General features: G+C 50.1%; 1 protein-coding gene across 1 annotated transcript in view; it reads right to left on the reverse strand.

Moving 5' to 3' along the window:
* grm7 (glutamate metabotropic receptor 7) overlaps positions 1-15,460 on the reverse strand; it is a 132,434-nt gene that overhangs the window by 29,266 nt on the left and 87,708 nt on the right. The window contains exons 3-4 of the mRNA XM_070993348.1: positions 5,839-5,974; positions 5,186-5,340 (exon numbers count right to left, since the gene is read on the reverse strand). Coding sequence (XP_070849449.1) covers positions 5,186-5,340; positions 5,839-5,974 — 291 coding nt within the window. The remainder of the gene's footprint in view (positions 1-5,185; positions 5,341-5,838; positions 5,975-15,460) is intronic.

Below are 15,460 nucleotides of genomic sequence, written 5' to 3' on the forward strand. Positions count from 1 at the left end.
CGGGTGAACGTAAGAGACAGGAGGAGAAAGTTTGGCGTGAAGCGGCAGAGGGGGTGTCGAGCACGCTCGGTGTCAGAGGCTAAGCGTCTCCTCCTCCCATCTCTTCGCCGTTTGTCAGATTAGTGTTCAGCCTCATGCGGCGACCGCGAGAATCCGCTGTGACAGGCTGCCACAGAGCATCCCCCTCCATTAGATGAGCTCTGCAGGAAGCAGCCACACAGAGGCCGGCGCCGGGGAGGAAACCAGGCGGCGGAGCCCGAACCGTCAGCGGCGCGATCGGTTATTCTGAACGACTGCATCATCAGTTATGATCAGAAGTGTCTTCAGCGTCTCTGCTTCGGTGTCAACGAGGGTGTTTACGGGCGCGCTCGCATCCTGGTTATCACATCCTGCTTCCACAAGCCTGACAGAGACCAGGACACTGCGGCATTTCTGTTTGGATCCATGTAAACATCATCATCATCATCATCATCATCAGACATGATCAGAACCAGGACAGGACACGTGCAAACACGTTCTGACCTTTCATCAACGACTGAATCAAACTGATCGCCGCAGCTCTCGTCAGCTTCCTTCTGTCCTCGAACATGTGACTCCTCAGAGAAACAGACGTGTTGTTTACCGGTGTCTGGAGTAGACATTGAACACACCGCGCAGACAGACAGACAGACGGACGGAGGGACAGACAGACAGACAGACCGACAGACAGGAGCAGCGGTCGAGGCAGAAGAGGAGACGAGTGTGAGTGAAGGTGTGACGTGAGAGTTATCATGAGAACCAGCTGCTGCTGTGTGTTTCTGTAGAAAACGAGCCGTCATGTGACTCATTCGCTGTCTGACACAAAGTCTGAGAATCAAACCTCTGCTGAGGAGACGAAGAGGAGACGAAGAGGACACGTTCACAGCACACCTGTCACACGGTCACGACCACGACAAGTCACACTGGTCTTATTTTAGACAACACTTCAGCTGTCTGCAGCACTGACAGGAGGTCAGCAGGTGCACCTGGAGGTGCAGGTGTGTCAGGAGGTGGAAGGTGGAAAAGGCTGTTATTTTGTCCACATTAGAGCAGCTGTTGAAGCGTCACTGTGATGATGATGGTGATGATGATGATGATGATGGTGATGGTGATGGTGATGGTGATGGTGATGATGGTGATGAAGGTGAATCCTGTCCTGAGCAGCATGTCTGTGACGAGCGGCCCGTCGCTCTGAGGAGAAGCTGCTGATTCAGTCTGAACGTCTCTGTCAAACAGTTTGCTTCATAATGCGTCCCCTGTCTCTAACGGTCTCTTTTGTCCTCTGCAGCTTTTTCCTGAACAGCTGAAAGACAAAGCGAGCAGACGGAGAGACACCTGCAGACGAGCAGAGCGACTGTAAGCACAGTGAAATGAGTCAAACATGTGAAGCTCCAGCCGGGAAACGTTGCTTTCCATGTGAATTATAAATAAAGATAATCTGGATGTGAATTTGTCCTCTCTGTGCTGGCTGCGAGTCCCTGTCACTTCCTGTCCTCTCCGGCAGACGTGTGCAGGAGGACATCCATCTTGGCGGATACTGATCATGTTTTAAACATAGAGGCAGATTAAAATCCACATCCTCCTATCTGCAGCGTACACATGGGTACCCTGAACGCACCGGCTCTGTGCTCCAGACAAAGAGGATGAAGAGCAGCGGGTGGAGGAGGGGGTGTGGGCAGAGCTCTCCGCCTGCAGCCAGACCTGCACTCACATTTCATCCGGACGAGACGCAGACGAGCAGCTTTTAATCTGCTCTGTTTGCTTTGACCACGACGCCGTTTCACTCTGTGTGCAGTGAGTGAGAAGGTAGCTTAGCTTAGCACAAAGACTGGAAACAGAGGGAAACAGCTAGCCTGAACACTGATCCACATCTCATTTGTCTCATCGGGACTAAAAGTGTAAAACATCCACTGAACTGTCGGCTGCTTTTCACGGATGGTGATCGGGCTCAGAGTGAGTCCACTACGTGTTTTTCACTGGAGGCAAACAGCAGCACCAGCACACACAGTGAGGAAGAGATGGAAATGAGCGCTTTGATTCCAGCTCATACTGATCCATTAAAGATGGCTGCCATTTAAAGAGTCAGATCTCCGCCTGGTCAAAGCTGGTCAGCTCCTGCAGGTCGCAGCGGGAGCTGTAGGTCCATGTTTGAATCTGTGAGTGAACTAACGACACACTTCAGATGTGATGCCGCGTGGCATCGCGGCGTCGGCGGGATTAAACCCGGGCGACTGTTACGGATGACGTCCGTCAGCTCGGTGCGACTCCGCTCCAGTGGCGGCTGAGCCGGTCCGTGTGTTCGGTCCAGCAGTCTGACATTAAAAGCCTGAGATCTGTGAGTCAGAGGGCGTGTTTGACTCTGCGATGTGGATCATCTCAGCTGGATCCTGCAGACTCAGCAGGTGTCCTCGTCCACAGGGGGACAGCTCCCACAGCCCTCGCTCATCACTCCTCCCTCTCATCTGGGGCCTCCTCTCGCTCCTCTTTGTCTTTTCTCTCCTTTGTTCTCCTCAAACTTTCCCTCTCCGTCTCTCCAGCTCCTCTCATGGGTTCAGTCTCAGCAATTAGCAGCTCCTGTAGCGGCGCCGTGTTCTGACAGGAAGCTCTCATTTGCATTTACATGACAAACACAAGCCGAAATACTGACGGAGGATTGGAGAGACAGAGAAAGGGAATGTGACCTTTTCAGTTTGGAACTCAACCACAACCCTCGCAGGAGGTTTGAAATGAGGCTTTGATTTATTTCTCGTCACATGCAGCCAGAAAACAGGCTGGATTCACAGTGAGAGGAAGGCAGGAGGAAGGAAATCAGCTGATTTCACCTGACGGGTCAGAAGGACGCTGAGACTGAACGTCGCTTTGTCTCCACTGAGACAGACAGTCTGTTTGTCTCCACTGAGACAGACAGTCCTGCTCTGCAGCGTCCACTCAGAGATTAAAGACGCTCATCAGTCGCATCTAAAGGTGACTTTGAGGATGAGGAGTTCTTCCTCGCACTGTGTCCCTCTCCACACCGACCTGTCGTGGACGTCCAGGTGTCTTCACACCTGCACAGCTCTGCTCTCAGCCTGTGAGCCTGGACGAGGGCGAGAAACTCAAAGAGCAAAGTGTGTCTTTCCCAGTAACTCCCTTTAAGAACCCAGTGACAGACTGGGCAAACTGGGCCAAATGTGCAGGAAAGAACGATGAAAGTAAACTGGTCCAGTTAATTGAAGGTGGTCTTCACGTCCACTGGACACGTCAGACCAAACTGAATCCTGACCGCGGCAGGTGCCGTCCATCTGTAATCCAGATTATAACTCTGGAAATAATCCAGTCTGATTAACAGCACAGCTATCTTATCTTATCTTATCTTATCTTATCTTATCTTATCTTATCTTATCTTATCTTATCTTATCACAGTGGACCACAGCAGCCCTGCGTTTCTGATCGATCCCATCAAATGTTCAGATTGATCCAGTTTCACGTCTGTTTGGTAGATATGAAGCCGGCAGCTGCTGTAGCTTAGCTTAGCTTAGCTTAGCATAAAGAGTGGAAACAGAGGGAAACAGCTAGCTGAACCAAAACCACCTGTAAAGCAGCTATTTGCTGTTTTTATGCTTTGTTTTCTGTGACGTGTTAATGGACGAGCTCTAGAACTGCCAGGCTAGCAGTTTCCCTCTGCCTCCAGTCTTTATGCTAAGCTAAGCTAACTGGCTGCTCTAATGAATTAATGAAAACGTGGAGGAGAAACTCTTTTCTCTTCTGTAGGTTAAACGGTGGACAGACTGACGGCTCAGCTCGTGTCGGTCTGGTTTCCAGTGTTTGTGCTGACGGGGTGAATTCTGACAGATGAGACTGTGTTTAAAGAACTTAGCGCACAGCGACGTGGACAGGTGATATTCCAGCAGAGCGGAGACTGGTGGAGGCCCTGCAGCTCGTCTGTACCCAGCGCTGTCATGTGGTCATGAGTCTCATCATAAAGCCAAATTCCCTCCATCTCACCTCTATTTTTCTATCGCACTGCCTCTGATTGAATGGGCCTGTCGCCTGCCCGTCACGGCCCAGTGTCCTCTCCTGCCGTCTTTATGCCCAGAAAACGTCCATTTCCATAAATCATTTGTCAAAAGTGAGGGGACAAAAGGCATCAGCGAGCACATTGAAGAGGACAGTGTTTATTAGCGCACCACAATGGCCCTAAAGGCGGATCCAAGGTTACCCCGAGCTGCTCTGAGCGTCCTGACGCTCAGTGTGCACCGCATGTCTGAGGAAGACGCTTTGACGGGAAGAAGAGCAGAAACTGATGTTTCGACAAAACGCTGGCAGAAGGATTAGTGAGGCTTTCATGTGTGTGCGCAGGGCTCTGATTTCAGCAGACAAAATCAGATCTGGCTCCTCGTTAAGTCCTCGTCATGTAAAAAGAGGAAAGAACAAAGGATTCACATTTTATTTGAAGTGGAAAGCTTCATTTTAACAGAACTGCCGCAACAAACGCACTTTTACATCCTCGTCAACATCTCTGTCTGCCTCGACAGCCGCGCTCCGAGGCGTCTGCAGCGACTAAACAGCGCTGTGAAAAACATGTGGAAATCTAAACGCCGTCATTAGTACGAACGACGCCGTCTGCTCCTCATCCTCAGCAGCGTCATTCAGGACTCTTCAGCTGACAGTCCCTCCACTTCAGGAGTCTGTACACTTCATACAGCTTGAAGCTGAGAGCTGGTTAGCTTAGCTTAGCTTAGCTTAGCATAAAGACTGGAAACAGGGGGAAATGCATGCTAATCCATGTTCCCTTTGGACAGAGCCAGGCTAGCTGTTTGGTCTTTATGCTAAGCTAAGCTAACCAGCTCTCAGCTTCAAGCTGGCTGTAGCTTCTATTTCTTTAAATTATTTCTGGATGGTTCCACTCTTAAACATGTTTATATCAGCTGATCGTTAATCAGCTGATCGTTTATGTCAGCTGATCGTCTGTCCGCTGACACCTGTTCAGGCTGCAGCCCCACAGACAGACAGGCTGACGTCCATCGGTGAAGAGGCTGTCTCTCTCACAGGCTTTACAGCAGCCTGGTCTGATGAAGGTTACTTCCTGTTCAGACTCGGTCACATGACACTCACAGGAAACAGGAAAGACCGAGTGGAAAACTCGCTCAGTATAAAGAAACAGAACAGCAGAAGAAGAAGAACCTACCGCTGATGGTGGCTCTCTTTGGCAGGATGGTGACGGCCCCCACGGCGGCGTCCTCCAGCTGGTGGATGGGGCTGTTCTTGGCCCCCCAGCTGTCTGACCCGATCCACAGGAAATGGCCCACCTGGTCCGCTCGCTTGCTGGCGTTCAGGATCCCCCTGGTTTCAAACACACACCACCACCGGGTCACTGCTGCGCGTGTGTGTGTGCATGCGTGTGTGTCCATGTGTGTATGTGTGTGTGCGTGCGTGCGTGTGTGTCCGTGTGTGCGTGCATGTGTGTGTGCGTGCGTGCTCGTGTGCGCGTGTGTGTGTGCTCGTGTGCGTGTGTGCGTGCGTGTGTGTGCATGTGTGTGCGTGTGTGCGTGTGCACGTGTGTGTGTGTGTGTGCATGTGCGTGTGCGTGCGTGTGTGTGTGCGTGCGTGCGTGTGTGTGCATGTGTGTGTGTGTGTGTGTGTGTGTGTGTGTGTGTGTGATAATAACTGTCACACAGTAACAGACACTGACAGCGGGTGGAGCTGATTTTTAGAGTTTGCAGGTGGAAACAGACGAAGAGGAGCACCTCGTCCTTTATTTCCTCTCACTCATTTTCACAGCTTCCATTAAACCAACCTTTCGCTCTTCATCACGTCAGACGGACTGTGGCTCTTATTTACCTGATGTCCTCGTCGGAGGCGAACAGGATGACGGCCCGGGCGTAGCGGGTGTCCAGCAGCAGGCGGATGATTTTGTCGAAGTCGGAGAGTTTGTGGTCGTGAGGGATCTTCAGCGACTGAGCGATGCAGATTCCACCTGAACACACAAACACAACAAAGACAACGTCAGCATTCAGGACATCCTCCTCCGCTGCCTGCTGAGATGTGCAGAAGTGCAGTGAAAGTCAGCGCAAGTGAAGAAGCTTGAGGAGGGAAACCAGCAGAAGACCGAGAGCTGAGCTGCCTGACATTTAGGAAACTACCGCCTCGTCTCTAAAGTGAGGAAACGGCTGCCGGAGCTCCGGGCGGCGACGTCGCTGCTTTCAGTAAATGTCGCTCAGCGTGGAGCTGCTTCCTGTTCCTCCATGTGCCGTTTGCCAGCGCTCAGCTGGATGCTGAAGCTTTTCATCACAGCGCTGCGTTAATTGTTCCTGACGTCACGGATGATGAACCCTGAACAGAGTGCGAGCCTGCCGTCGATGCCCAGCTCACATCTGTCCAGGAGATCCTGTAGATCCTGTTCACGTTAAAACAAAGTCAGCAGACGTCAGTGAAATAAAGATTTGAACCTTTCCAACTGACGCTCTGCAGAGTACAACCCAGAAATCAAACCTCTGCTTCAAAGTCGTCTTTATGTCACCGTGGACAGACAGATGTGAAGCTAACGTGGATACAAACATGCTAACGGTGCCTCATTCACACAGTCACACTCTGGGTTCAGTGTCCACATGCAGACTGGAGGAGCCGGGCATTGAACCACAGACCCTCTGATTGGTGGACGACCTCCTCTCGCTGGTCGCACACCTTTAATCTCATCTTCTTCTTAAAGGTTTGCTGGTGCAGAGACAGAAATCTGACCCATTCACTCACAGTCCACGTCCACCGAGGACACACGGCAGCGTGAGGACGTCAGTGAGTCAGAGGACTCAGTCCTCCAAGAGGAGACAGACCAGACCAGACCAGACCAGAGATGATGCCAGTGTCCAAAGCACTTTGGTAGACCAGGACTCTGCGGTAGAGACGGATGGACCAGGGCTACGTCCACCACAAGAAGACGAGACACAGGAAGAACTTTAGAGATGTCAGTGGGAGGAACCTGTCAGTCAAAGTCTCCGTCCTGATTGGTTCACACAGTCTGCTCTGAATTCCTGAAAGTTGGGAAAACATGACATCATCTCATCAGCAGGTTAGATCACCTGAGGGGTTCAGCTCGCACAGACCAACCTGAAGGAGGAAGTCTGGGGACGCTATGACGACGGCTCACTTCCTGTTTCCTTCCTGTCAGAGTCGCCTTCTTTGAACCATGAGCACCATCGTTCACTCACGTTAGCCACGTGGTTTTTACGTTTCTGACTTCGTTGATCTTGGATTTGATTTATCAACAGAGAAATGTTCCCGTCTTTGACCTCTTCACCATTTGGTCCGTCTTCATCGGAGACGTCTCGGTGGACTGGCAGCTGACTCCACGTTCAGAGGTTCCTGCCATCGTCACGAGGAGTCCATGTCTTCATCACATCAGTAAACTGAGACACAAACACCTGAGTCAGCTTCTGCATTCAGTCCTGTCTTTTATCCGTCTGTCCTCTCTGTCCTCTCTGTCCTCTCTGTCCATCTTTCATCTTACTCCTTCTCTCTTGTTCATTCTGTCTTTATCTCCATAAAGTTGTGTTTGTATATCGTCCTATCGTCATTTATTGTTTTTACCATCTTTCTGTCTTCTCTCTCATCGAGGACATGGACTTAAAGAAGGTGAAGCTTCACAGGAGGAGGGAGTCACGCTTCACTGCTGTGTGATGGTTTTAATAAAACTGAACCAGGGTCAGCAGAGGAGGCAGAGGACATATTTCGGCGGCCTGTCAGCTGAGGGTGTTGATGACAGTCGTTAGTCTGACAGCTGATCGATGCGGCGAGGTGTTTATCTGAAGCTGAGCTTCGTATCGATCAGCGCGCTTACTGTAAGTGTCACTGCTGGAGGCAGCGCTGACGAATGTGTTTATGAGTGCACATCCTCATCCTCATCCTCATCCTCATCCTCATCCTCATCCGCTGCTCACACACCAAACTGTACACTCCTCAAATCAGGTGGAAGTTAAATCTCATCACATTTCTCTCAGTGCTGATGCTGATCAGACGTAACGCAGCGAGCAGAAACACTGCAGACAAACAAAACGATCCAAACCATCAGCTTCAGTTTCCAACCTCAGAGACGTCAGTCAGTCCATAATTATCCTGTTTACATTCACGAAGCCAGACTTCATGTCCCTGCAGGGATCACAACTTCATTCACACTTTAGAGGCTAAGCAGGACATTCACTCATTCATTGCTAAACCAAATGGCTGCTGATGGACACATGAATACAGCGTGATGATGAAACATGATGAACTGAAGAATTAATCTCAGCAAACAGCTGAAAACTCTAATAACAGGAAACGTGTCGTGCAAGCAGCTCTGCGAGCTACATGCTAGCATCACCATGCTAACTGAAACATGCTCACAATGACAAACGCTGGTGGACCAACAGACAAACAGACGGACGGACGGACGGACGGACGGACGGACGGACGGATGGACAGACAGACGGACAGACAGACAGACAGACAGACAGACAGACGGACAGACAGACGGACGGACAGACGGGCGGATGGACAGAGGAACAGACAGACAGACAGACAGACAGACGGACAGACGGACAGACAGGTGGACAGACAGACGGACGGACAGACAGACAGACAGACAGACAGACGGACAGACAGACAGACAAACGGACAGACAGACAGACGGACAGACAGGCGGACAGACAGATGGACGGACAGACGGACGGACAGACGGACGGACAGACGGACGGACAGACAGACGGACGGCTGGACAGATGAACAGACAGACGGACAGACGGACAGACGGACGGACGGACAGACAGACAGACAGACGGACAGACAGACAGACGGACGGACAGGCGGACAGGTGGACGGACAGACAGACAGACAGACAGACAGACGGACAGACGGACAGACGGACAGGCGGACAGGTGGACGGACAGACGGACGGGCTCTTTGGATCAGATGGAGCCTTACTTCTGAGCAGACGTCATCTGTCGGTGCAGCAGACAGACAGAAGTGTCCGTTGTCCCTCGTGCAGCTCGCAGTGAAGCGAGACAGATCGCACCTCTGATCTGATCGCACTGATGTATGCATGCGGCCTCCTCATCGTTCCTTTGGCTGACGAAGGTCGATGTTGGCTCCATCTGTTGAAAACTTGATGTCAGCCTTGACGATGGACCGCCGCCACTCCTCGTCTCAAATCGAGGAAGCGAAGTGAGGAGGATCAATTAAGTCAGAGGAAGCGGTGTTTGGCGTGGAGCACACATTTTATTCAACCACTGAATAAAAGATTGGCCGTTGGGGATGCAGTGGTCAATGCCACAGTAGCCCCCCCAGACCTCAGGTTTCTGCCGTATCCATGAATTTCCTCCTCGTCTCCAGACGATATGAAAGCGCTCCATCACGTTCGAAGGGTTAAAGAAGAAACATCTGTATTTATGCAACCACATCAAAATGTTTATCACGGACGTCGGTCTGCTGCGGTGAAGCTGACGCTCTGAGGACGGACAACTGTCCACCGTTTGTCTCTGGACATTAACGAACAGGAAGTGACTCTCAGATCTCAGCTTCAGACGGACGCTGGCTGTTTTCAGTGGAAGACATTAACACGTCAACTATCAGCGAATCACATCGTTCTGAGCAAACTTCCATATCAACTGATTATTAAGCCACCAGAGACACAGACAGGAGTCTCACAGTGTCTCCAAAGACACCAGGATGAGCTGAGCTGACCATCGCTGATTTTAATAGGAGCTGAGTCGCCCTTTAACAGTTTCTATGTTTCTGTCTGTTGTCATTGTGCGTGCGTCTGTCCTCGTGCTTCACCTGCTGACCTTCAGCGCCGCGTAAAGTTTGACGTCTCATCGTGGAGGACGGTTCAGTTTACTGTGACGCAGCTCGACTCGCAGCTGGAAACGATCCACATGTTGACTGAAGGCTTCTGAAGGACATCACACCGCACTTAGAGACGCAAACTTTGGCCTCTCTGCTTGATTTGTCTGTCTTGATTGTGGGACAATCTGAAATGTCTGCAGGACATTATTGACTTTATCCACTTCAACGCATTTTAGTGAGGGAACAGACACAAATCTGCATGAAAGAGACGAAGACAATCGGCCTTTATGTCAACCTGTGACCAGGAACAGGAACCTGAATAAATACAATAACTGAGCATTGTATACTGACTGTATGCCACACACACACACACACACACACACACACACACACACACACACACACACACACACACACACACACACACACACACACACACACACACACACACACGACAGTTGTTTAGAAAAAGTGCTGATTAAAGATTGAGGATTTCTCTTCAAAATAAAAGCTGTAAAATACAAAGAATAACGACTGATCAGCTACTTTTAAAAAGTACTTCAGCACACTTCAGCTCAGAGTACACGGTTGAAGTTGATGGAGGTGTACTGAAGCGCTGCCGTCTCTGACTGTCTGGACACACGGGCCTGTTGGAAACGATCTGGTCAGTTCTGCTCCTCGAACACACACGTCTGAATTACAGGAGAATATTCATCTACATCGATTCACAGTAAAACTGACAGTGACAGTCTGAGCAGGAGGCTCGCGGGGAGTCTGGACATATTCTGACTTTCTTTAAAGCGTCTGTGATGATGTTTTAATAACATATGAAAAGACAAACTGTCTCTGTTAACATGTCCTCATCCCTAAATGACTGAATACTTTGACTGACAAAACGACGTATGAGACACTGGAAAGTACCAGCGACAGGTGTATGACAGGTGTGTCGCACCTTCGTCGTCATGTGCTTCATGTTTGGTTTGTTAGACGAAGTGAAAGACGGTGGTTTGGCTCACACACGCTGCTGTTTCACGCTGCACGTTAAGTTAAGTCGATGCCGACTTCTGGTTTAACATGGGACACTAAGATAAGACAATGTAAGATAAGGTAAGATAAGATAAGGCTTTATGAATCCCACGCCGGGGAAAGAATAAAAGAGACATAGAAGATCGAAATGAAAAATCATCTATATGTGTGTACGTTAGATACAGGAGTAAAAGTACTGCGTGTGAATACTGCTGCCATGAAAAATACTGCTAACAGCCGTCTGCTGTGAAATTCCAGTGTTTGTTGGACCGTCCGTCCACCCGTCCTTCCTCCATACGTGGACTTTCTTGCTCTTTATACTCCGTCACCTCACGTCTCTCTCTGCTCCCGTCATAACTTCTTCAGCCACCAGAGGTCGCTGCCCAACAGTACAGGGAAATGTGTCTCCATCGTTGGACTGAAGAATCGTCCGTCCACTGAGGACGGATGCTCTCCAGAGAGTCATCAGCTGAACCTGCAGCTCCACAGTGATTCAGCTCTTTGGTATCTGTCTGCTCATATCTGGTTCACTCTCAGCGCTCTCGTGGCCTCGTTTCACAGAAGAAGAAGAAGAAGAAGAACTCAGTGAACTACCTGCTGAGCAGCAGACGGACGCAGTCTGAGACCAGCATTTAGCAGCTGAGGACATACTCTGTCAGTCTGGAGGGAGACGCTGAAGTTTGGTCCCACACAGCAGATCTGACTTCTACAGCTTCGACACTGAAGCTGAGATGAAGCTCCAAGTTCATTTGTGATGTGACGCCTTTCTTTTCAAAGATAATAAGAATAAGAAGGAACTTTGCAGCAGAGACTGAAAAAGTGCCTTAAAAAAAAATGTTACTGGGTCAGTGAGCCTCTGAACCAGGGTCAGGGTCCTCGATCAGGTTCAGGGGACGCTGGCAGATCACAGGTCCAGCTGACAGGAAGTCAGTTCACAAAATAAAAGGCCCTGTGACGCGTGTCCGTCAGCCATCCACGCAGTTAAAACTGACAAAAGCACGTCCAGTAAAACGCTCCCGGTGGGTTTGAAGCCGCTGGAGGACGAAGCGACTGGGCGGAGCAGAAGCTCAGCGTGTCTCTGCGGTCGTTTGTCCGGCACATGTGCAGCTGTTACACACCTTTTTACAGGTAAACATGGCCGATGAGCTGACTTTGTTCAGGAGGAATCCAGCTGGAATATCAGGACGCTGCTCACACACTCCAGCTTCTGCTCCTGGAAGGTTTCCAGAAAGTGTCCACAGAAAACGTCTTTGGAGAGACGCCCGTCTCTGAACAGCAGCTGATCACCTGCACGACGGTCCTCTGCAGCGTGGACGCGTCCCAGGTGGACTGTCTGTCCAACACCTCCACTCTGGGCCAAGCAAAGGATTTATCTGCGTTACCCACGAAGAAACATCGATCCAGGTGATCAATCTTTGCTTCAAGTAGGTCCACACCTGTGTGTGTGTGTGTGTGTGTGTGTGTGTGTGTGTGTGTGTGTGTGTGTGTGTGTGTGTGTGTGTGGCCGGGCCGTGCACTGCACTGAATTATCGCCTCATTCCACTTCAGCCATCGAGAGCTGGAGTTATGGCAGCGAGCGTCAAAACTTGCAAGGTCGCGGTGAGCGGCACCGCCATCGCGCCGTCAGGCCTGAACGCTCAGAGCGACCGCTGGAAGCGAGCTCGCCGCCGAGATCCAAAGCTTATCACAACCTCATCAGTCAGCTGCTGAGCGGAGCGGCGGAGGAGGCCGGGACCTCCTCTGCTGGAGGCTTTTAACCGTTTGATGGTTCACGTCTCAGATGGAGGAGATGAAGATCAACATGAACAAAAACAAAAACGAGTCAAACGAGGTGAAATCTGTGAGGAGCTTCAGGAAACCTCTACACACAAACTTATTTTCAACTCAAGAAAACTGAACGCTGCGGTCAGAAGTGGAGCGTCGACATTCACAGCAGTTATTGATCTGAGATGCGATCGATCGGATCAGACCCAGCCTGGATTGTCCTCCTCACTGCACAATGATGCTGATGTCAGAAGCCATTAAAATTCAGATTTACTGTCTGTAATGTGTTTCAGACATGATTCTGATCCTCAGACTCTGATTCTGCGTCTGCCGCTGAAAACCCCAGTGCACCCTGGGATTGTTTTTGGAGTCAAACCCGCTTCAGCTCGAGACTCAGTCGAGTTAAGAACAAGCAATTTCAAACAAGTTATCAGGACTCGAAGCTGCAGCGAGCGGCAGAGAGGACCATTATTCAAGGATTAGGAGAAGCGTCTGTGAAAACACTGAACTGAGCTCTGCTGCTGTTTCTTCATCTGAGATGAAACAAGTTTTTCTCTGGCAAGAAAATCCTTTTTAAATTCTCTTTGACAAACTTTCCACTTTCATTTCAGCGTCAGAATAAAGTAAAAACCTCAGATACTGAAGCTATGGACGGGTCCACAGCGAGGTCCTCTACGTCCACACGTGACAGAAAACTGGACGTCCTGGAGAGACACTCTGACCTCCAGCACCACCTGCTCTTCTTCTTCTTCTTCTTCTTCTTCTTCTTCTTCTTCTTCTTCTTCTTTGAGCCTAAAGGAAGCGATGTCTCAGCGTGATGGAGGCAGAGAGCAAAACAAGAGAAGACCTCCACCAAAGCCAAAGCAGACAGAGTGAGCGTGTTTCTCACACACACACACACACACACACACACACACACACACACACACACACACACACACACACACACACACACACACACACACACACACACACACACTCATCTGAAAGCACTTAAAACTTTCCCCTGATGCACTTTCTGTGTTCACCTGCTCAAGTTTTCTGCTGGAAAACAAAAAAAAACTGTTTCAAAATAAATGAGGAAGATGAGTGTGATGGAGCTCGTCCTCAGACAGGAAGAAGAACAGGGGACGAGGTCTCAGAGTGTAAAAGACAGAAAAGTGTCTCTGATAAGTTCAGTCTGTCTTGGATTTGCTGATTGAAGTCCAAAGACAGAAATCCATCCAGGAATTAGACTGAGCCACATTTCTGATGCTGTTTATGGTCAACGTGTCTTTACATTAGTCATTATCAAAGGTCAGCGGCGGACTCCGCCACAGTGCAGGTGCAGCCTGTCATCCACTGTCACCGCAGGTGTGAACTGTGCTCAGATCACACCTGCAGTCATCAAAGCCTTAATAAATAAGAGCAGAGACGCTTTTCTCTGCTGTCAAACATTCAGTGTTTGAGAGAAATACTTTAAGAGCTTTACGCTGTGGTAAGATGTCTCAGATCAGGATTAGCACGGACTGAATGCAGCTGGAAAGTGATTTTAATTCGATTATCATTCGACTCAACAGCCCAAACACGCAGATCTGATGTGAGGCCATGTTTAAATGGTATTTGAGGAAGCTGATTGGATTAAGACAGATTTCTGTCGAGAACGTGGACATTATCCCTGAAAGGCTGTAAAGCTGAAGCGCTCCGCTGTGAAAGTGTAGAAATGTGTGGAAACATCATGCATATTTCACCGTGTTTGATCAAACAAGCTCTAAACGCTTTGCTTTGAGACGGAGGGAGAGACGCTTTCATCATCACATCTGCACTCAGGCCATCAGCAGCGTATCAAAGCGCTGGTTTCATCCATCAGAGCGGACTGAGCGCGCTCGTTAGCGACGCGCAGGCGAGCAGAGGTCGACCTCAGGTCACACGCAGGACGTCTGAACTGAAGAGGAAGCAGGACGGACAGTTTGGACTGAGCTGAGCTGGACGCCTCTGCGGGACGCTTTGACGAGGACGTTTGGTTTCGTCACACATGGAAGACACGAGTCCAGCCTCGTCCGTGTCTTCTCGTCTCTGAGTCCCGCTGCAGGAGACAGGAAGCAGGACGCGCTGACGCTCATCAACAGTCTGACCCGAAACCGCTCGTATGTTTGTGAATCTGAGTTTCATTTTTTCTTTCCCGTCCAAACGAAACAAAGAGGACGTGACACAGCGGGGGACGTTTGTCTCCAGCAGGCCTGTAGTGTCCTGATCATGCTGTAGCTTTGTCTTTGCACAAAGTCACGTCACGAGCCCGTCAGTCGTCCTCAACATCTGAGATGAAGGCAGCGCTGAGGAAGACGTCGGCGTCGGGTGTCATGGCCGCCTGAACGTGCAGTGACGCTGTTTCCTTCGATGGTTATCGTCTTTCTCTGCTCCTGCTGGACTCGACGCCTTCATCCCTCCATCATGAAATAAGTATGAAACGGTGGTTAATGTCTCTCTGTGAGACACGAACCAAAGGGGGACAATGTCTTACTGAAGACAAAACAACCGCGATGAAGACGAGAAAGAAGAAACCGAGCAAGTGGAAAATAAAGGACGAGCTGAAGAGGAAATCACAGACCAACCAAAGTGGGTCAGAGTGTCCAAACGCAAGCGAGAGAGGACAGAAATCTCCTCAGACAGAGACAAGACAATGGACGAGGCCAGTGCTGAGACACAGACAGGAAAATGATCAGAGCAGGAAGAAGTGAGGAGGAAGAAGGATGAAGAATCTCAAAAAGAGGAGTGAAAAATAATGTGAGGAACAGAAGCTGAACAGCAGAGGGAGGGAGAGAGAGAGAGAGAGAGACGGAGAGAAGGAGAGAGAGAAAGAGGGAGAGAGAGAGGGGAGAGG

This window comes from Chaetodon trifascialis, chromosome 3, assembly GCF_039877785.1.
Source record: "Chaetodon trifascialis isolate fChaTrf1 chromosome 3, fChaTrf1.hap1, whole genome shotgun sequence".
Taxonomy (NCBI): Eukaryota; Metazoa; Chordata; class Actinopteri; order Chaetodontiformes; family Chaetodontidae; genus Chaetodon; species Chaetodon trifascialis.